The sequence below is a fragment of the Copidosoma floridanum genome, unplaced genomic scaffold, assembly GCF_036245765.1.
Source record: "Copidosoma floridanum isolate Cflo_tuat_1 unplaced genomic scaffold, Cflo_Japanese_pri ptg000006l, whole genome shotgun sequence".
Taxonomy (NCBI): domain Eukaryota; kingdom Metazoa; phylum Arthropoda; class Insecta; order Hymenoptera; family Encyrtidae; genus Copidosoma; species Copidosoma floridanum.
This window is the reverse complement of record NW_028321883.1, coordinates 24,577,288-24,597,418: the sequence shown is the minus strand read 5'-3', so window position 1 is coordinate 24,597,418 and position 20,131 is coordinate 24,577,288. Positions and strand designations below refer to the sequence as shown.

Below are 20,131 nucleotides of genomic sequence, written 5' to 3'. Positions count from 1 at the left end.
GGACACACATGCACGTGCGCGGGACGAACGACGCTAGCCGGCTGGCGTCTTTATCAATCGGCCACAAGCGAGCGGCTGTACATGCCTTATACCCGCTCGATCATTATCCCAACAGTCAGAGCCGAGCGCGCGAGCGGAGAGTGCAGTGCAACAACTGTTACACCGGTAATATATATCACACCTGCATACACACGCGTGTCTTCGTGAACGTTCTTAATTATTTATACCCGGTGATAAGGGAGTGAGTGAAAAAAAAAAAAAAAAAAAAAAAAAATGCCGATGGTGAGGAACGGCGGTTAGTTTGTAACCGGCAACCAGTGCCCCGAGACCCGAGTGATCAATAATATACAGTGCGCGTCGCAAGTTATCGCCCTGTGTGCCTTTTTGGAGCGAAGGGTTTTTGTAGTTTGGTTGAAACGATGACGGAGAGGATGGACAAGGAGGGCGGCTCACCGGCCCAGGGCTTGAAAAGGGAGCTCGGGCTTTTCAGCGCCATCAGCATGATCGTAGCCGTCATGATCGGTAATCCTATATGTACCTTCCGTTTTAGTGCCTTTTTTTTTTTTTTTTTTTTACTTTTCAAAAGAACAATCGAGCGATAAATGCTCCCGTGGCGTGTATTTATAACTCAAGGGGCGCACGCACGAATTTCTGTTGCTATCTGCGGGCCAACGCACAATCGTTGCACGAGCTTTCGTGTGTTACGTATGTGTATACGTACAGTTACATTTTTTATTGCGATTAAATTTTGTTTGACCGAAAGTGCGATAATACACCCGAGGCGCACTTTATCTGGTCGGGGTATTTTGACGTGTCGAGTGACAGAGGCTCTTTTCCATATAAAATATCACCTACATTGTACTACGTCACCGATTGTACAAAGTCATGCCATGGGTTGGGTATAGTAACGATAACGATGAAAAACTTATTTTCACGCTTGTGCATGTACATGCGTGGGATTCCGTTTCAAAATGATTGATATTTTTTTTTTATAGATACAGTGATTTTATATTCTTTCGATAACAAAAAGTAGGGCACGCAGCTGCTCTCGCCCCCAAGCTGCGCGATTATGAAAGATGATTTGCGCGTGAATTCAGAATTTTCAGCACGTGTCTAAAATATTTGCCTAAAAATCTATAAATGATTTGGGGAGACTACCTCCCTCCCGATGATCGGTATCAAATAAATGAGGGGGGAGAAAAGAAGAATATTTAATTAAAGAGTACATTTCCCGGAACGTTGCATACATGCTCACGTTGCGTGTGTTGCCCAATGCGACACTCAATTACTTACGTAATTTTGTAGACGAGCAGTAGCCAATTGAATAATCCCGAGTAATAAAAAAGACAAATGATGCAGTACATGTACTTTTAAAGACGTACGAGCTTGTGCGGGTAATCGGTGTAAGTTTCCGACGATTCAATGAGCGAATTGCTTTTATCATCGCCAGATTTGCCGGTCGTTCGAACACGTACTATTTTAACCGGGACGTTTATCATCACTCGAAACGATACAACGCATCGTTCGTTTCAATAAAAACAGAATTTCCATTCTTTTTTCTTTCTTTTAGATCAATTTATTTTTTGTTTCCTATGGCGTGCAGTAATGTCTAAACCTATTACTGATAATATATATATATTATTGCATAATTGGCTGTGGGTCTCTCGGAGAAATTTTAACGAGGTGTATGTACGTATAGCCTCACAGTGCGCTTGGAAAGTCAACATCGTAATTTGGGCGTCGTTCGGCTACTACATACTCCAACATCATTAGGCTCAATTGACGAACGGTCGGTTAACTTTTATTTGGCCTTGTCATATTTATTTCCCCGAAAAACATCACCACGTGACACGAAACATCCACTATGTATAATACCCATCGAAATTTTCTGATGGATGATCGGTTGCGTCGCGTGTGGATCGAAAAACAAATTTTATCGTGCAACGAATTCGTGATTCCTTCAATTTTTCCTCGAAATCCAAACTGAGCCTCGTCTATGCTCAATTTTTTATATTTATTTCATCGCTTACGAATTATCATACATTTACATTTTGCCATTTCATGCTATAAATGCGTATGACGTGTAATTTTATATTAAATAAGTACACACATTTTGCCACAGTACACAATAAAAAAGGGGATAAGAAATTCTAGATAATTAAGCATCTTGGCGATTAAATTTAATTAAAAATATCTGTACAGGCGCGTATGTATATATTTTTTCTTATGAAAGCAAAAGTGTTATATATTCACGTACTTGATGGTTTTCGTTTGATATACATTTTTTTTTCGCTCGACTACTGATATAATTGTAGCCTCTGGCAAGAAGTTTCAAAACTAGCACTATAAAACTCCTTGTCTACATATATGTTTCGAGAAATACTTGGGAATTTAATCTAAATGACTAATGCTTTTTTTTTTTTTTTAACACTTTCAAGAGTGTATACGTAAAGTAAATATTTCGCCAAATATAGAGTGGTGGTATTTAATCATCTTGAACCACAAAATAAATCAAAGAGACATCAGATTCTAAGTGAGTTGAATGTTCTCTAGATGATAAAAAAAAAAAAAAAGGAAAGCTCGATCTTTATCTTGAAAAAATGGGTGAGTAGAGTATAAGAGTAATCTTTGTTAGTAAGCCACGAAAGTGTGCGTACACAAAGATAAACTAACGAATTTACGCAGCTCTCGATCGAGATGCAGCTATATATACTTTACGTAATTGGGAAAGAAAAGAAGGAGTGGCGTCGTGGGATTGTTATAATTCATTCAGAAAAGTCGCTTAGAATATCGGGACACGCATATCATAAAGAATTATACGGTACCAGCCTTTCCAAACCATAAATTATTAAGAATTTCTTTATCGAATAATACCATCGAAAGGACAAATAAATTTACGAGCTCAATGTATAGACCTCTGTTCGCCAGCAATTAATTTTCATTTTACTCGTACGCGTTTAATAATTCTTTTCTTTTTGTTCGACAAAGAAAAAATACAACGAAAATTTACGTTCAATTCATTCAGATGTCAAGTTGATATGGGCTGCGATTTAATACCATTTCGCTATATGTATCTGAGCCGAATGACCGTTTTGTTGAGCGACGTGTATAAATTTTCCCTCAATGTTGTATCTTAAAGTCGTATCTCTTGTAAAATGCACGATAAACGTATTAAACAAGAAAAACGACATCATTGCGAATAACAACAGTGGCTGATGAAATCAACAAGTGGCGATAATCCGTTCGATTGATCAGCCTATATTATGTTTAGATATAGACGGAGAAAAGTACCATTTGCATGAAAGTTGTTTTTTACCCGCACAATTGAAAAAAAAAAAAAAAAAAATGGCACAAGCGCTCTTAACTGATTGCAAAACGCTCCCGTATCGGTACTACGCTCGTGATGTGAATTATATATTTTTCTGGGGGGAAAAAAAAACGTTATATATACAAAACCAACTAAAAAAAAAAAAAAAACAATCTGATCCTCGCAGGCTCCGGCATCTTCGTGTCACCCTCGAGTGCCTTGGAGCACTCGGGCTCGATCGGCCTGAGCCTGATAGTATGGATGGTATGTGGCATTCTGTCCCTACTGGGCGCCTTGGCGTTCGCGGAACTGAGCGCGGTTGTGCCAAAATCGGGCGCCGAGTACGCTTACTTTCTCGACGCCTTCGGCCCCCTCCACCGCTACTTTGGCGAACTACCGGCCTTCCTTTACTCCTGGGTCTTCGTGTTCGTGCTCAGGCCCGCCGAGGTCGCCGTCATCGTCCTCACGTTCGCCGAGTACTTTGTCCAACCCCTCGTTCCTCTCGTCGGTGAACTAGACGCCCACAACTGGACTCTGGTACGTAACAATCCCTGCACCCGCACCCTTATCAAAGTCAAGACAAAAATTAAAAAAAAAAAAAACTCTGCATCCACCCAACGCAGTTGAAGAAGCTTGTAGGAAGCCTGGCTCTTGGTCTGATGGTCTACATCAACATAACGAGCGTGAAGCTCTACGTGAAGGTGCAAAACACCTTCGGGGTGTTCAAGATCCTCGCCTGCATCCTCGTGATCGCGGGTGGCTGCTGGTGGCTCGCCACCGGACACACCGACCTCCTGAGCGAGCCGTTCAAAGGCACGACCAGCTCCCCCGGCCAGATAGCCTTGGCGTTCTACAGCGGACTCTGGGCCTACGACGGCTGGTACTGTTTGGAAATCCACATATTTGTATTGTAACGTGTATTTTAATTTTAATTTTTTTTTTTTTTCCAACTCGTGGTGTTTGCCAGGACGGCCGCTGCGATAGTCACCGAGGAGGTCAAGAGGCCCGAGGTCAACATACTCCGGTCCATATTGGTCGCGGTGCCCGTTGTCACTGTGCTCTACGTCTCCATGAATCTCATGTACATGTCCGCCCTGACGACGACCGAGATGATAGGGGCGCCCGCGGTCGCCGTACTCTGGGCCGAGAGGATTCTTCCCTCCTGGATGGGCTTTGCCATACCCCTCGGCGTCGCCCTCTCCACATTCGGCTGTGGACTCAGCGTGCAATTCGGCGTCACGAGGTAACCATTATTTTTTTTCTTCCCTCGGCCGAATATCGCGTTAATCGTCTTGAAAGTTCATTGTTGAGCCAAGGACTTGAGGAAAAAAAAACCATTAGTGCCATTTTTGACATTTACAAATTCCTCGATCGGAAAGTAATGGGTTGTTGTTTTCTTTGCAGGCTGTGTTACGTAGCTGGTAGGGAGGGTCACGTGCCGCGTTTCTTTAGCTGGGTGCACCACGAGCGCCTGACCCCGGCCGCCGCGGTGGCGTTGCAGGGCGCCCTGACGCTGCTCTACATGATGCTGGGCAACATCGTCGAGCTCATCGAGTTCGCCAGCTTCCTCATATGGGTGTCCTACGGTCTGGCCATGCTCGCCCTGATCGTCATGCGGTACACCAAGCCCGACGTCCAGCGGCCGTATCGCGTACCGACCTTCGTGCCCTGGCTCGTCCTCTTGATATCCGTCTACCTGTCGCTCATGCCCATTTACGAGGATCCCTCGCTCAAGTACATGTTCGTTCTCGTCTTTGTCCTCCTTGGCTGGGCCGTCTACCACTTTTACGTCCATCAGAAGAAAAAGAGCGACTTCACCAGTGAGTATAATCATATATTTGGGTCTAATAATATGTTAATTGGTGGCTTTTTCAAAGCCAACGAGGATCAATCGACATTATCGACTGGTTTTAATTTTTCGTAAGGATTAACGAGGCTTGAAAAATATCGAGTGATGTAGTTTTACGAAACATTTTTTATATGTACTTGTATACATTTTCAAGTGGATCGTCAAATTAAGGCCAACGGTTATACAAATGAATTGACGATTACCGTTTTAAACATAAAAAAATGCTAAAACATCCTAAAGTAATTTAGTACGATGTCGTTAATATTTTTATTTATATAATAACAACAACAACAAAAAATGGTTCTTTGTAACGTTTCAGGAAAGCTCACGTATTTAGTCCAAATGTTGTTCATGGTCGTCGCACCCGATGAGGTTGAGGACAAGAGCGACGAGGCTTTGAACGATAAATCGAACCAAGTCAAGTAGGTGAGCCATCTGACACACAAGTGAGAGGCTATATCATCGTATAAGTATATATCCTCCTGCAGCGAAGATGGAGATAAACATACAAGTTACAAAAGACTCACAGTCGACGATTTTCCGCGACTCAAACGCATCAGGCTGTGAAATGAGAAATGTGCCAGGCGCAAATAGTGTGCAAGACGTTATGCATAAGCTTAAGTGGTTGACACTGTGATTCGAATAGACGAACTAACGCCATCTATTTCACTAAGTTTATGCCTTTTTTTATACTCTTATAAATAATTGTCGATAGATTTGACACAAATGAGATTTTTACAATAAAAAATATACATATATTTTTGTCTCTTTTTTCATAAATACATACACAAGTTATACTTTTTATAAATCTAATGGAAGATGAGTGAAAAGATGCTAAATGTTTGTGAACGTGTTTCTTTTTTTTTTTTTTTTTTTTTTTTTGAGAACTCGCGTAATCGAGTCGTAATATTATTACAATTTTGGAAAACATGACTTTCTTTGTTCACCATCTTTCCTTATTTGAGGCTCCATATTATAATTTCTGGTAAACATTTTACTAAAATACACTTGTATAAAAATATACAATCGCTAGTTTTAATGTTATCATTTAAAAGTAACAATCACCATATGAAAAATAGGTAACAGAATGGTAAATTATTTATGCAGTTCTAAACAGAACTTAAAATGTCTCTTACACAACCTTTTTCTAATATCTTGCACTTTATACTTATAATAAGAATATTTTACAATAATAACATTGTAATTTTAAATAAATTGGTGCATTATACTTAACTAATATCAACGCAGCTTGACGCACTACATGTGCTAATACATTTCAAGAGGTACCTCACGAGTTTTAAGGCACATTGTTAAGGTCCCAAGTCCACAGGCAGTATTTATAACAGTTACATCAACAGTTTCTTGAGTGAAATTTCTTTGACAAACAATTCAGTCTTTAATTAATTAACCTTTCATTACCTAAACTACAGTTTTCATCACCTAAATTAGAGTAATTGTTGTTTGCACCACATTTTGCACACTTTTGAGATTCACTAAAATTAAAATTAAAAAATTTATTGCATGTTGGTAATTATAAAAAATTTAACATTAGTATAAAGTACTTACGTTAAGACTGTATGGAGTTTTTTCCTTAATTCATTGCAAAGGTTTGCTTCAACAGAAAGAGCTGCTTCTTTTTCTCTCAACTGCTGTCTTAATTGATAAATTGTGTCTTCAAGAGCTTCAAATATAGCCTGAAAAATGGGAAAATATATATAGATATTTGATTAGTCATTCAGTATACTTTGAAAAATCAAGTTGTGAGAAAGTACTTATTAATGAAAAAAAATCGCACATTCAACTACTTACTCTCGACTCTTCTACAGTATCTGATAGTGCAGGTGGTTCATCAAGGCAAAAAAATTCTCGGACACAAGGCAAAGTTATCAAAGTTGGACTGTTCAACAATCCATTGACAAATGCTTGAAGGCCCCGTATTCGCTCTTCTAAAAAACTTGGAGCAAAGTTATCACCCAGCCATTTTTTTCTAGGCAGTGATAAGTGTGAGATAGAAGCTTTCTGCCTCTTTAATTGAGTATACAAGCGTACAAAATCTGTATATCTTCGGAAGACAAACCAGCAGTCTCCATTTTGAAACTCGACTCTCAACTTGTAAACCTGTAAAATAAAAAATAAAGATAATAGTATTACTAAAAAAATAAAAAATAAAAAAAGAGTACTATAATGAACAAAATAAACTTACTGTAAATCTGGCTCTCTCCTCCATGACTTCATAGCCAATGATGGGTATTCTGAGATCTGAGTTAAGTGGCTCCTGGAACTCTGTATTCCCATTCTGGCTGTCATCGTCCGTTGACTCAAAAGGTTGAACAGTAAACGAATTCGAGTTCCCTGAGCCTATAGAATCTGGACTATCAAGATCTCTCTCCTCGGTACTGCTGCACACCTGCTGTTGCTGCTGATTTTGTTGTGATCTTGCTCTAGCCCTACCGATCGCCAGGGTAACTTCACTGACACAACCACTAACAATACCAACGACACTGCTGGTCTCGGAACTTGACATTGTTGCGCTCCAGATCGGAACTGATCGACTGCTCGTTGAATTTTAAGTTTTTCTTTGAAACCTTCGAGAGCTTTTTCTTCAGCGTATGTATATACATAACCTAATCCTCATATATTATGCTGCTGATGATGATGATCTCATTAAATTATTAATAACCGTTGGCCCATGTAATTGGCTTGAATCACATTTGCCCAAGGATTTTATGAGCCTGTATAATCACTTAATCGCATTTAAATTGAGTTCACGGGACGGTTTCTGTGCAAATTTTTCCACTCCACTAAGTATACCTATTGATGAAACATTTGATTCTTTGTTGCGCTTCTGAAAAGTAAAAATAAAAACTGTTGTTTACATTTTTAACACTAAAAACACACGTATGCATGCATGTACGCTGCCTGCAGTCACAATTATGCATGTGGTGCGTATATATATATGATGGAGTGATTGGACTAGGAAATTGGAGCAGAAAGTTTTGTAGATAAGGAGAAATTCTGTATTAACAGTTTGATTTAAAGGAGAGGTTAGGTTCGATTTCTACACAGATTTTCAAGTGACACTCACAAACGTGCCGGTTTATTTTTGTAAATAAATAGTATAATACGAGATGTGGGTGTAAAATGTTTTTAGCAATGCAAAATACAATTTGTTGTGATAAGCGATAAAATAAAAGTATGAACTATGCAGTATGTTTCATATGCCAGTGCATAAAAGTTACCAGTGCGGATGTAAATAATTGTTTTTAATTATGGATACTACGTCAAGAAGAAGTTAACGTAAATAATAATTAACTACTAATAAGTAGAAAGTGTAAAAATGAATAAAGATTTCCCAAGCCTTGATGGGCAAGTTAAAAAACATCAACGGGAGACTGTAACTCCTTACAAAGTTGCTGTTGTGATGTTTATCAAAATTTATTGTTCAGATACAACAAATAAAGGTAAAAATTATTGAATTATTTTTTTCTTATCTTAACGTGTCTTTTAGGAAATAAATAATGATATTATTGTTATTTTTTTTTGTTCAGCTGTTGTTGAGAAGAGGGATTTTTGTATAGCAGCTTTGAAATTAATCCAGGTAATTTCGTTTGAATTAAAATTTTTTGTTTATACATGCCTAAGCTCTATGTGATTCGTATTTTTTTCTTATTTCAGTCACCAGATTTAGACAAAAGAGATATATTATACCTAATAAATTCAAATGAATTTGAGTTGGCTCGTTTGAGTTCACAACTTAATGATGACTTGGAAAAGTTATGCTCAGGAGGCATTACAGAATTATTAGATCTATTTGACAGTCTTGGGAACTTGATGAAACCTATTATAGATAATCCACTTGTTGCCTTACTGAACAAACATTCTGTGCTTGGCCTTTATGTGAGAAGAACCATTATGTTATTTGAAAAATTATCATTTTCTAGAGTTGTTACACTTTATGAAGATTTAAAGGCTTACATGAAGGAAGATGATGATGATGATATATTAAATATGTTTATGGCAGCTGGTTTTAGAAGTGAACAAACGTTTCCTAAAAGGTTTAGTAACAATATTTACTATAAAAATTGTGAAACTTTTGTTAAAATATATAAACTTTATTTTGAAACTATTCAGCCATAATGTTTGGGGTGGAAGGCAAGCCGAGCTACTTGTTGCTCAACAAGCCCGTGCACTACTTACAGATGAGCACAAAGCTTTACCTCCGGCAGAACTTCAAGCTCTTGTCAAAGATCTCTTAAGATGTAGTCCCTATTACGCAGAAGCAGTGAGTAATTTATGCTGAATCTCATTACAAGAATAACGTACTCTCATTGGCTCAAATTAAGTTGAATAAAAAAAAATTTCTTTTTAGCATTATTTGAGTTATCTCAATTACTTGCGAGTAAGAGAATTCTGTGGGGCAATGGACAGTTTATATCATTGTTTTGATAGACTGACGCCTTTGGAAAGTCGACCTACATCAGATGATAAACTGAGAACTTTTAGATATGCAGCTCTAAATCTTTCTGCATTTTATGCACAATTTGGTTACAAGTAAATTCAATACAAATTTTGGTCATTATTTTGTATTAATTTCACTTTTTCCTTGCTTTTCATAGAACAATGGCCCATTCAGCTCTTAAAGAAGCTATAATGCTGGCCCAGGAAGCTGGTGATAATGTTTGTCTACAGTTAGCTCATTCATGGATGTATTATTTGACGGATGATGACAATAAGTATACTATATTTATAAGCATAGTGTATTTTCTGGAAAAAAAATCATTACTTAAACATTTTAATTTTCTTATAACTTTTTTTATAGGGGACCATTAATCGAAAGATCTGTTACCAAGGCAACTTCATTAAATATGCATCACACAGCTAGTTTGGCACTCATTGCATCTGCTCATAATTCCGCAATGGAGGGTAATAATCCTCAAGTAGTGTTTGAGGTGATTTCGTTTATATTTGAAGTAAAAAAAGAAACAAAGCAAAGGTAGCCATGAATGAGACCATCATTTTTTTTGCTCTACAGACCCTCACAAAATCAGACATGTTGAATAGCCAACATGCAATGGTTGACTTGATGTCAATGATTTACGCGGAAAAGACCGCTATTTGGGCGTACTATGGTAAAACGGAAATGGCATCTGTATGCGCGCAATTACTGTTGCTCTTCAACTCGGGTGAAAAGAAACAGTTGATGTTTAATGGCCCATCTACTTGTCAGGCCGTTGCTACAGTTGCCAATATCCTTCACGATATGGGCGAGTATAATTTAGCAACTACTGTTATCGAACACGCCAAAGAACGGTTTCCCAATCAGCCGAGCAGCAGAGTATGGGCTCTGAGCGAACAACTGCACGAATTCTTCAAGCTTATGAGAAACGAAAAATGGTCTGCTGCCGAGCAGATTGCTTGGGACATTTACGGTTTGGATCCTATCGAGAGCAAATTTAGGTGAGATAATCTATATTTTATTCTCACTTTAGATTAACAATACCAAGACCTGCAATTGTTTTTCAACAGACTGATGGAAGTCCTATTTGCGATGCACGACTTTCCGGGTGCCATGAAAATAGCTTACGAACTTGACGAAAATGAGAGCATCACGGCTCAGCAGAAGGTCAGAGCAAAGCTTTGGATGAGCCAAATAAAGTGTGGTTCCGTTCATGCCGGCACTCCTGTATCGGCTTCAGATTCAGTATTACTGTTAAGTTCCGCCTTGGACATAGCTAAGAGTAATCATTTGTCGTACTACGAAGCGCTTGTCAATATGCACATGGTCACTTGTCAGGTAAACATTTTATTCCAAAGTTCAGGTTTCGATTAGGTAAAAAAAAAAAAAAAAAAAAAAATTATCGATTTGCATTTACAGTTACTGTTACAAATGCCCTTTCAAGCGCTGCGTAACGTTAAAGACGCTATGATACACATCTTAGCTCACGGCGGATTGTACGACCAGGCTCGAGCTTACGTCACGTACGCCAAGGTGCTATCGGCCAACACGCAAAATCAGACTGCCGACACGAAAAAGTACATGATGATGGAGGCCATAAAACATTTGCAAAAGGCCAAAAAAATACTAGAAAAGCTAGAAGCTAACGACAGATTAAAGAGCACACTGTATCTCTTGAGTGTTTTTTATAACGAGATCGGTATGCACGACGAGCGCAACAAGTGTGCCTTTGAATTCAAACAGCTAGACCAGCAGTTCCCTATGGATAGAAATCATGTTATTTTGTTTTGAATATGGACTCTTTTACTTACAGAGATGAAATCAATTTTCTCATCATAATTTAAGTGGTGAGGTGCGAAAAATAGTTTTTGCATTTTTCTTTTTTTTTCCTTCTTTAATTGATCAAAAAGGGAAAGGCTATAAATAAAAATGTTTTCTTCGCAAAATGTACATAGTTAAAATCAAAATGCCAACTTTTTCGTAACTATACTTGTGGAATTTTTTTTTTATCTATTGAACAGATAAGAATAAATTTTACGTTATGGCGTTGTAAAATATCACAGAACCATAGAGATTTTCATTATTTACGTCCTAATCCGCATCCATTTTTTGCAATCAATAAAAGTGAAAAGATACGTCACTGTCAAACACTAATTTTTTTAAATTACAAACTTCTAATCTAGATATTTTGTTAATAAGATATTAAAATGTTTGAAAACCTGAAAAACAAAGGTGAATTTCGGCGAAAAAGTACATCAGATAAATCAAGTTGAGGATTATCATTATCAAGTAGAGAAATTTATTTATCTATTACTTATAATACAACAGTTTAAAAGCACCACGTAGCTAGAGACAATGACAATATTTCATCAAGGACGGCGATAACTGACAAATTGCTCCCAAAATTAAAGACCCTTTCATGAGAATTGAAACTAAAGTTGTAAATAGTTTTTGTATTTCTAACTAATAACATATTTTCAGGGATTTTAATTGTTCGCGTTTTGCAGTTAAGTATCTTGTCGGTTGAAAGATACATAATTTCAAAAAGAATTATACCTGTCGCACGCTTCTTTAAATGTTTACTTATTCATAAAATAAGGAAAATTTGTTTTTTAGATTTTTACGCAAAGTAAAGAGGTATAGGTAATAAATATATGGGATTGTCGAGTTGACTACATTGCAGTTGACTGAGGGAGAGACAGTCTTGCTCTAGTAAACTAAGCAAACTTCCCCACATTCTGACAGTCCTGACTCAAACAACAACCTCCTAACTCATCCTTCCACCTCCAACGTCAGCAGCTAACGTCGCAATAAATGTGTATATATTATATATATACATATTACATGCTCACACTAAAGCTCGCAGCCCGCACGGTCGCAGTGACAACGACAACTCGCGATTCTCGCGAATCAGTTACGTGCGAACCACGACACAGAGCGATTTACTTAATTCATGTGTAATGTTTTCAGTGGGCATAAATGAGGTAAGCTCTGTCGCAATTCTTACGTATTTTTTTACGATTCGTGTGTCCAATTAATAATATCACAGGGCTGCCAATCCACATAATAAGTACAATATTGTACTCGACAAAAATATGCATGGTAATGGTTGTACAACGTTAGATTGGCCAGCTTCGAGCTCTTCCACAGTACCTATACAAGTGAACTTAATTGTCTTGCTTCGATCTCGCGATTCGCAAGAATCATGGGTTTGTGAAGTTATGTGTTCCCCCGGATGATTCCAAGCTAGTGTTCCCAGTGCTGTGTGTGTGTGGCGTTTCGACTCCGACTACTCCGAGGCTTGGTCTTGATTACTTATTGTTAAGTCGATTTGTGTTCGTACCTTACATAAACATCATTTCAGGGCTATATTGTTGTATTTTTTTTTACTTCAAGACTTGGTGGAAAGGTAGAAGGGGGGGGGGTATCAACGAGGAAAATGCTTTTGATATTCTTCGGTATTACCTTAAAATCCATCTGTATAAGTACCCGATGTAGAGAGAAAAATCGAGAGCGCTGATGATGTGTATAGATGTACGTCTATATATAGCTGTAGGAGCTCTCCTTTCTCGGCAATCTCGGTGCACCTACAGTTGTCATGTTGCAAGTAATCCGTTGACGGTGATGATGATGATGATGGTGCTCGACGTCGAAAACTAGGTAGTCCAGGCCATCGTACGCGTTATTAAGTTATTTTACGTTTGTCCCTAAGGTTCCTGCTTTTACGATTTTCCGAAGGAAAACTACGTTTTCCCAGGGTAAGGGTGGTCTGATAGATTGTTCCAGATGTGCAATGTGCGTATTTTTGTTGAAAAAAGAGGAGCTGGGAGCTGGAGGAGGATGAATAGCATTTGATTGGGCGTACTACGCGTTTTGGAGAAAAATTTATATATACACACACACCCACATTCATCTTTTGACGTATGTCGTATACACCAACTGCAAATCGCAACGATAAACAACGTTTTGATTTTTCGGGCGGTTCTCAAATGACAACTTTTTTTGCGGTGATGTGCGCGCTTACCCTTGTTTTTTTGTCGACGTGGGGATTGTAAATTGTCATCAATGTTTTGTTGTAGGAGTACTCAATAACTTTTTAATCGTAAAATAGTTTTTTCATTTCGTTGACACGCAATTTAGTTTCGTAATGGATGGGAGTCTGTTATTATTCAACATTTTTGTTTAAAAGTAGGTTTTTCTCAGTAATACTTTCATCAACTGTATGTTGTTTCTAAATGAATCTGCTATATCTATAAAGTTGGACATATTTTTTTTTGTATTTTGTATAATGGTTATAAAAAAAAAATGTATTGTTTCTACAGAATGCCAATTCAGGCACCACAGTGGACTGAATTTCTTTCTTGTCCTGTATGCTGCCATGACTTTGATGTGGCTATTCGTGGACCCATATCTTTAGGATGTGGACACACGATATGCCGCACCTGCTTGGCCAATCTCCATCGAAAACAGTGCCCTTTTGATCAGGTAGATTGAATTATTGTCACATTATTTTTGTCTCGATTAAATTATGAATACTCCTTGTTTTCAATTTATCGACTTTATTTTTTCTTAATCATTGTATCAATAAAAACCTTATTTTCAATCTTTAGAGCACCATAAACACAGATATTGAAAAGTTACCAGTAAATGAAGCGTTATTGCAGCTTGTGGGAAACTCAGTGCCAAGTAACAATGCAGTTGCAAAGACATTTCAATCATACTTATCTCCTGAAGACTTTAACAACTATCTGGTGGCCAAGAGTTGTATTGAGGAACTTGCTCTCTACCTCAAACCATGTCAAGCCACAATTAATAATACAGCTGGTGTGTACATCTTTTAACATGATTGTTATAAAATCGTTAACATTACAATATGCCATTTAATTTTACAACTAGGTATTGGATTAGTATCTAGACCAATGCAAAGGAAATTAGTAACGCTAGTAGGATGTCAGCTTATGGAACCAGAAGGAAGAGCAAGAGCTGTGAGGGCGGCAAGGAGTCTCGGAGAAAGATCAGTGACAGAATTAATTTTGCAACACCAAAATCCTCAACAACTCAGTGCCAATCTTTGGGCTGCTGTAAGAGCCAGAGGCTGTCAGTTTCTTGGACCTGGTACGTTTACGTTTTTAAGGCAATCCGTTTTTTTAATGATAATTTAATCATAACAATACGTTTATTTTAAGGAATGCAAGAAGAAGTTTTAAAACTTGTTCTGCTTGCACTTGAAGATGGTTCGGCTTTATCTCGGAAAGTATTAGTAATGTTTGTAGTACAACGCCTAGAACCTCATTTTCCTCAAGCCTCTAAAACGAGTATTGGACACGTTGTGCAACTCCTCTACAGAGCTAGTTGTTTTAAGGTAAAAAAATTTAAACAGCGAATCGTTTGTAGTTTGAAACGTATTTTAAGACGTTATTGAACAAAATAAATGTTTCAGGTATCCAAACGTGAAGGTGATTCGTCTTTGATGCAGCTTAAGGAAGAGTTTCGGACATACGAAGCGTTGCGCCGTGAACACGATGCACAGATCGTCCAGATAGCCACTGAAGCGGGTCTTCGTATTGCACCAGACCAGTGGTCAGCACTACTTTACGGTGACACCAGTCACAAATCGCACATGCAAAGTATCATCGATAAGCTGCAGACACCTCAATCGTTTGCCCAAAGTGTCCAAGAACTCGTCATTGCCTTGCAGCGCACTCCAGATCCTGGACATCTTAGCAGTTTGCGACTACACCTCGAGCTACTTGCTTCTATTGACCCCAGTCCAGGTAAACGTGATTGAATATTCAACTGGAGACGTAAAAAAAAAAAAAACTTGTAAGGAAGCCATTTTCAACTTTGTTTATTTACTTTTTTAGAATCAGAACCACCAAAGTGGGCTGAATGTCGCGCAGCACTCGAATCTATTAAGATCGTCGTGAGTGCTTTAGTTGAGTTTATACAGCATCATGGCAATCGTAAATCTCAAGATGGTGCCTTCAACACGGGCCAGTCCAAGTATAAAGTGAGCATGTGTCGTGACTTGGCGCTTCGCGGCTCCTGCCCTCGTGCGACAAGCTGCACCTTTGCTCACAGCGATCACGAACTCGACCTTTATCGATCGAAAAACCGGAAACTTGCGGTGCGACCAAATTTGGGTGTAAACGTCGATTCAAAGAATGAGAAGACCCTTATTGTGTCGCCTAATAGTGCAAACAAGAGTTTCAAGCAATGCAAGGACATGACTAATCACTACAACAAAAATCATGACAAGCATCCGCACAGAGACAGTGAGTACTGTAAAACTACATAATGGTAAATCTACAGTGTTGGAAGAGAGCCAATGTTCATAGGTGAATTTTTTCAGACCTCAACCATTTTAGCAAAAACAACTCGGCATCGCAACCAATGCTAAACAACGAGAATAACTTGATTGGTACCCTTGCGAATTACGTGATGCCGGGAACGCAGAATGTTACTCGTATTATTCCCCAAAAAGAGTTGCAGTGCGGCCCATACATCATGCCTGCTGGTACTGCAACTTTCGACTACAACCTTGCGAATCTCCACCTCTGGGATCCAGGGCAGATTACTCCAGCTATGCAAAATGGTTTTTCAAACAATATAAACAACAACAACAACAATAATAATAACAACAACAACACCAACAATAACAAAAAACAAAGGACTGCAGCCAAGACTCTTGCAGCTCTGCTACAGCGAAGGCTCGAAATCATCAATCAGCTGGAAAACATTGTCAGTAAACAAACCCCCCCTCCAATGAAAGCGGTTGGTTTTCATTTCTAACAAATGACCCATAAACTTATCAGGTGGCAAAAATCTTTCAATTTTTACGAAAATTACATTTTTCAGAACTATTACGAAATTCAAAATGATTCTTTGTATCCAAACTACTCAATTTGGACGAATGCTCCTGCAAATCAGTCGACTTCAACTGCAAATATCAATTTCACGAACAATTTCATTTGTGGCGATTCTATACTGTTTGATGATGAGTTTATACCTTTTGATGCATCGTCGGCAAATAAATACGGTCCCATATCACGATTGTCAAAAACGATTTTAGGGTAAGAAAACAACGCAAGGAATAAATTTTAGTTTGTGTTAGAAAAATTCTTACCAAAGCATTCGTATTTTTAGTAGACCAACGAACGGTGTACAGCAAAATGTTCTTTACAATGATGGAATCGCTAATTCGTTTTCTACTCTCCGACCCGTACCTACATCTAGTCCTGTTGCTACTCGATTTTATAATCAACGTAAGTAATTATTTTCAACTTTATTTGCACGTATCTTGAAAAATGAATTTTTTCTATAAAAATGAATTTAATTTCAGCTTACCCTACAAACGGAGGAATCCAACAGATCCTAAACTCAAATTTTAACGACTCTTACATTACTCTCAGTCGCAATGTAGCAGATACAGCCTCTCAAATGCAAATTTCCCGACAAGATCATACACCTAAAGAGTACATATAAAAATTTACTTTTTAAAGTTTTTTATTTTTTGAGCTGAGATATATAATACTAAAAAATTCTCGTTTCACAGCTTTATCATTGAATCCCAAAAAGTTAAGCAACAGTTGAAGAACTTGGAAAAAAAAATCAATGATTTAAAGGTAAATTTATTAATCTTACAAACGTTTTAAAAAGTGTATAATTACCGTTGAGTTTAATGCTTCCATTTATTTTAACTCACTAGCTAGCTACTCAAGAAGCGTCTTTTACCGAAGGTGAGAGATTGGCGCAAGAATTACAGATGATCGAGGCAGGGATCAGAGAAAAAGAAAAAGATGTGTGCAATTGGAGCCCATACAGCAACACGGCTTGGATTCAACCTTCTGCTAACCTGATGTCTAATCCAAATACAAATAAGGATTTCAAACCTCAAGACGTAAGTTTAAAATGCTTCAAAAATAAGAGTTGTTACAGTGAGATTCAGATAATTAAACATCGCGCAAATGTTATTTTTAATTAAAGGAGGATTCGTATGAAACTGATATCGCGAACGACATGCGGGAATTTGAGTTACGATGGGAGTCAGAGTTGCAGGAACAGGAGAAACATTGGTCTCGTGAGGATGAGGTCAATAAGTGTTGAAATAATCCATCATTTCACTGTGAAACCACTTGCTAACCCTTAAGCGAGTCTAAGTCAACCATAATGCTGTTGTAATCTGTGTTGCTATTGTTATTTTCGGCAAAATTTTTTAATTATTCTCTAAGGGTGGGCTTAAGAAGTTTTAAACATCTTTTAGGTCAAATTTTTTTATCAACTTCGTTTGTACATAATGTTGAAAAATCCCGTAGAATTTTTACATAATGCTATGCATATAAGTTTTGATTTGCTTCAATTCTCTATTTGATTTCTTTTCAAAAAATGTCTCCATGTCGCTTTTACATTGGAGTATGAATTTTGTGAAGTTTCAATGCAACCTCAATGAGGTTAAATAATAGTAATTTCCGGAAATTCGTACTTGCAAGCCTCGATTCGAGATAAAACTCTGTGGTAGATGTGGCAATCAGGAATTTTGATAATTATTACATTCTCAAAAGGATACTTATCTATAGTCATTCAAAAAGTGATAGTTTATAGAGTTCGAACGAGGAATTCAGATGCTTTACTAAAAAACTAAAATCTGCACGAGAATGGTATAAAAAAATATGTAAGATTTGTTAAAATTTAACAGAAATTAATCGTCAATGTTTTATAAACATGACAAGAGTGTAGTATATTTATTTATATATCTTTATGTATATATCTATGCAAAGTTTAGCAAAATTTACTGAATATCGTTAAGATGTTGGTAATCAGGATGATTAAAAAATATGCAATGACCAACCGAATCAAAAGGGTTGCATTGAAGTAAAGATTATGTTTTAGTAAGTAGAAGAGACTTATTGGTAAAAATATTAATGCTCAAAGTAAAGATCTTGAAATTTAAGATGAGTTAAGAATTGTTTCGTACTTGTAGGCGGACAAATCTATTTTAAGCCCAATTTTAAATTATGAAAATTTCGTAAAATTTCGTATTTCCTTAATTATTTGTTTATTTCATTATTTTACAAACCAAAATTTATATTACGTTTTTATGCTCCAGCTAAATATTTATCTGGCATAGTACATTTATATCATGAATTTCAAGGTCCCAATTGCATTAATTCTATATTACTTCAACTACAATACAATTTCTTATGGACAGATTTGCATACTTGACGTAGTTTATAAAAACAAAACGTTTTAAATAATGTAATTTTCTACATGCATTAGTTATAATAATGCTCGTGCACTCGCGATATCCTTCAAATGCATAGTTTTAAAAATCTTGCTACAAAAATTCGTAATTTAAGTTGTACAATTATGAAGTAAACATTTCCTCCAAAATTATTTTTCAGTTCTATGGCGTTACAAAAATATGTCCACGTCAAATTAAATTTCATATTATTGTATGCAATTATAATAATCAATTAAGTGCAATACTAGTTTAACATCGGCATGTTAAAATTGTGTATTTTCTAGTTTTCGTGGACAGATTACATACATTTCCAATATGTTATCACAAGACTCTTTTTACTCAGAATAAAATCTTTTCTTAATTCTTAATTAATAATAATAAAAAAAAAATAAAATAATAAAAAATAAAAACAGCATAGCTGACAAAAAAAACATTTTATCGTTATAAAAACGTATAAACTAAAGAAAGAACATTGCTTATTGTGCCTAGAAAGGAGCAAAGCATTTCTCTGTATATTAGAAAGAAAAAAAAAATTTTTTAAATTATACATCTAAAGTTGGTGAAATATTAAGACTGGTAATCACTATATTTCTAAAAGAAAAAAATAATTACAATTGTCTGTATTAACCACAAGAAAGATCCAACACGTAAGTTTTTACAGATTTTCCAGGGTTTTTTTTTTTTTTTTTTTTTTTATATTTAAAACGAGTTCGATTATGCGGACTTTGCTTTTGAGCAAAATATATTTAGTCACATTGGCTTCCTGCGCGTTTACATAGGACAAAAATAATTGGAAAATTATTTTATACTTGTGTCATTCGGCTCTGCATTTTTCTTTCTTACTTTCAGACAATTCGATAAGAAACAAAATAGTTTGTCTTTCTGTCGATTGTCAATTTATTGTATACTCGCTTTTTTGTATCTATTTTGTTTATTATACTCTGTTGCTACATACATTGTTTCTAAATATCATGTTATAATATTTTCTTATTATGTTTTCAAGTTTACGCAGTTTGTAAATTAATCGTTCATTTACATTAATTTTTTTTTTCTTTTCAACAAGAGACAGCTGGATATACCTGTTTGCTTGGTGATGAGAGAAGAAAAAAAATATTGATAACATGTTAGAATTATGTGTTTTTGTTTGTCTCTAGGTTTTCCCTTTTTTTCGCAATGTACAGCAATTCCAGTTTTATTGGAAGTGTCGATAGACTTTTTACGAGTACATCAAGATATTCGGAAATAAATGGTTGAATATTTAAATAAACGTATAATTAT

At 36.7% G+C, this 20,131-nt stretch overlaps 4 protein-coding genes across 8 annotated transcripts; 3 read left to right on the top strand and 1 right to left on the bottom strand.

The window, feature by feature from the left end:
* Window positions 1–120: 120 nt before the first annotated feature.
* Window positions 121–6,034, top strand: LOC106640270 (b(0,+)-type amino acid transporter 1). The gene is made up of 6 exons (XM_014354245.2): window positions 121–522; window positions 3,495–3,844; window positions 3,931–4,187; window positions 4,275–4,550; window positions 4,712–5,127; window positions 5,476–6,034. Exons 1-6 carry the CDS (start codon window positions 420–422, stop codon window positions 5,580–5,582), a joined length of 1,509 nt encoding a protein of 502 aa, XP_014209731.2. The 5' UTR covers window positions 121–419; the 3' UTR covers window positions 5,583–6,034.
* An 8-nt stretch (window positions 6,035–6,042) lies between these two features.
* Window positions 6,043–8,055, bottom strand: Snx16 (sorting nexin 16). The gene is made up of 4 exons (XM_014354266.2): window positions 7,360–8,055; window positions 6,966–7,274; window positions 6,723–6,850; window positions 6,043–6,649 (listed from the first exon to the last, which is right to left on the bottom strand). Exons 1-4 carry the CDS (start codon window positions 7,678–7,680, stop codon window positions 6,553–6,555), a joined length of 855 nt encoding a protein of 284 aa, XP_014209752.2. The 5' UTR covers window positions 7,681–8,055; the 3' UTR covers window positions 6,043–6,552.
* Window positions 8,056–8,057: 2 nt separating this feature from the next.
* Window positions 8,058–11,602, top strand: ida (anaphase promoting complex subunit 5 ida). Its single transcript, XM_014354263.2, has 10 exons — window positions 8,058–8,617; window positions 8,705–8,754; window positions 8,832–9,211; window positions 9,288–9,438; window positions 9,526–9,707; window positions 9,773–9,889; window positions 9,976–10,105; window positions 10,189–10,613; window positions 10,683–10,950; window positions 11,032–11,602. The coding sequence occupies exons 1-10, from the start codon at window positions 8,494–8,496 to the stop codon at window positions 11,401–11,403; spliced, it is 2,199 nt and encodes a 732-aa protein (XP_014209749.2). The 5' UTR covers window positions 8,058–8,493; the 3' UTR covers window positions 11,404–11,602.
* A 920-nt stretch (window positions 11,603–12,522) lies between these two features.
* roq (RING finger and CCCH-type zinc finger domain-containing protein roquin) lies at window positions 12,523–19,187 on the top strand. Of its 5 annotated transcripts, none has more exons than XM_014354229.2 (14): window positions 12,523–12,596; window positions 13,935–14,097; window positions 14,223–14,436; window positions 14,509–14,727; window positions 14,799–14,974; window positions 15,053–15,386; window positions 15,477–15,887; window positions 15,965–16,353; window positions 16,471–16,685; window positions 16,759–16,877; window positions 16,955–17,087; window positions 17,168–17,237; window positions 17,321–17,512; window positions 17,599–19,187. In XM_014354229.2, the coding sequence occupies exons 1-14, from the start codon at window positions 12,592–12,594 to the stop codon at window positions 17,716–17,718; spliced, it is 2,760 nt and encodes a 919-aa protein (XP_014209715.2). In that variant the 5' UTR covers window positions 12,523–12,591; the 3' UTR covers window positions 17,719–19,187. The 5 variants fall into 5 exon arrangements, with proteins under 5 accessions (XP_014209715.2, XP_014209712.2, XP_014209711.2 ...); XM_014354226.2 differs by having other exon boundaries at window positions 15,965–16,386; window positions 16,762–16,877; XM_014354225.2 differs by having other exon boundaries at window positions 15,965–16,386.
* Window positions 19,188–20,131: the final 944 nt, after the last annotated feature.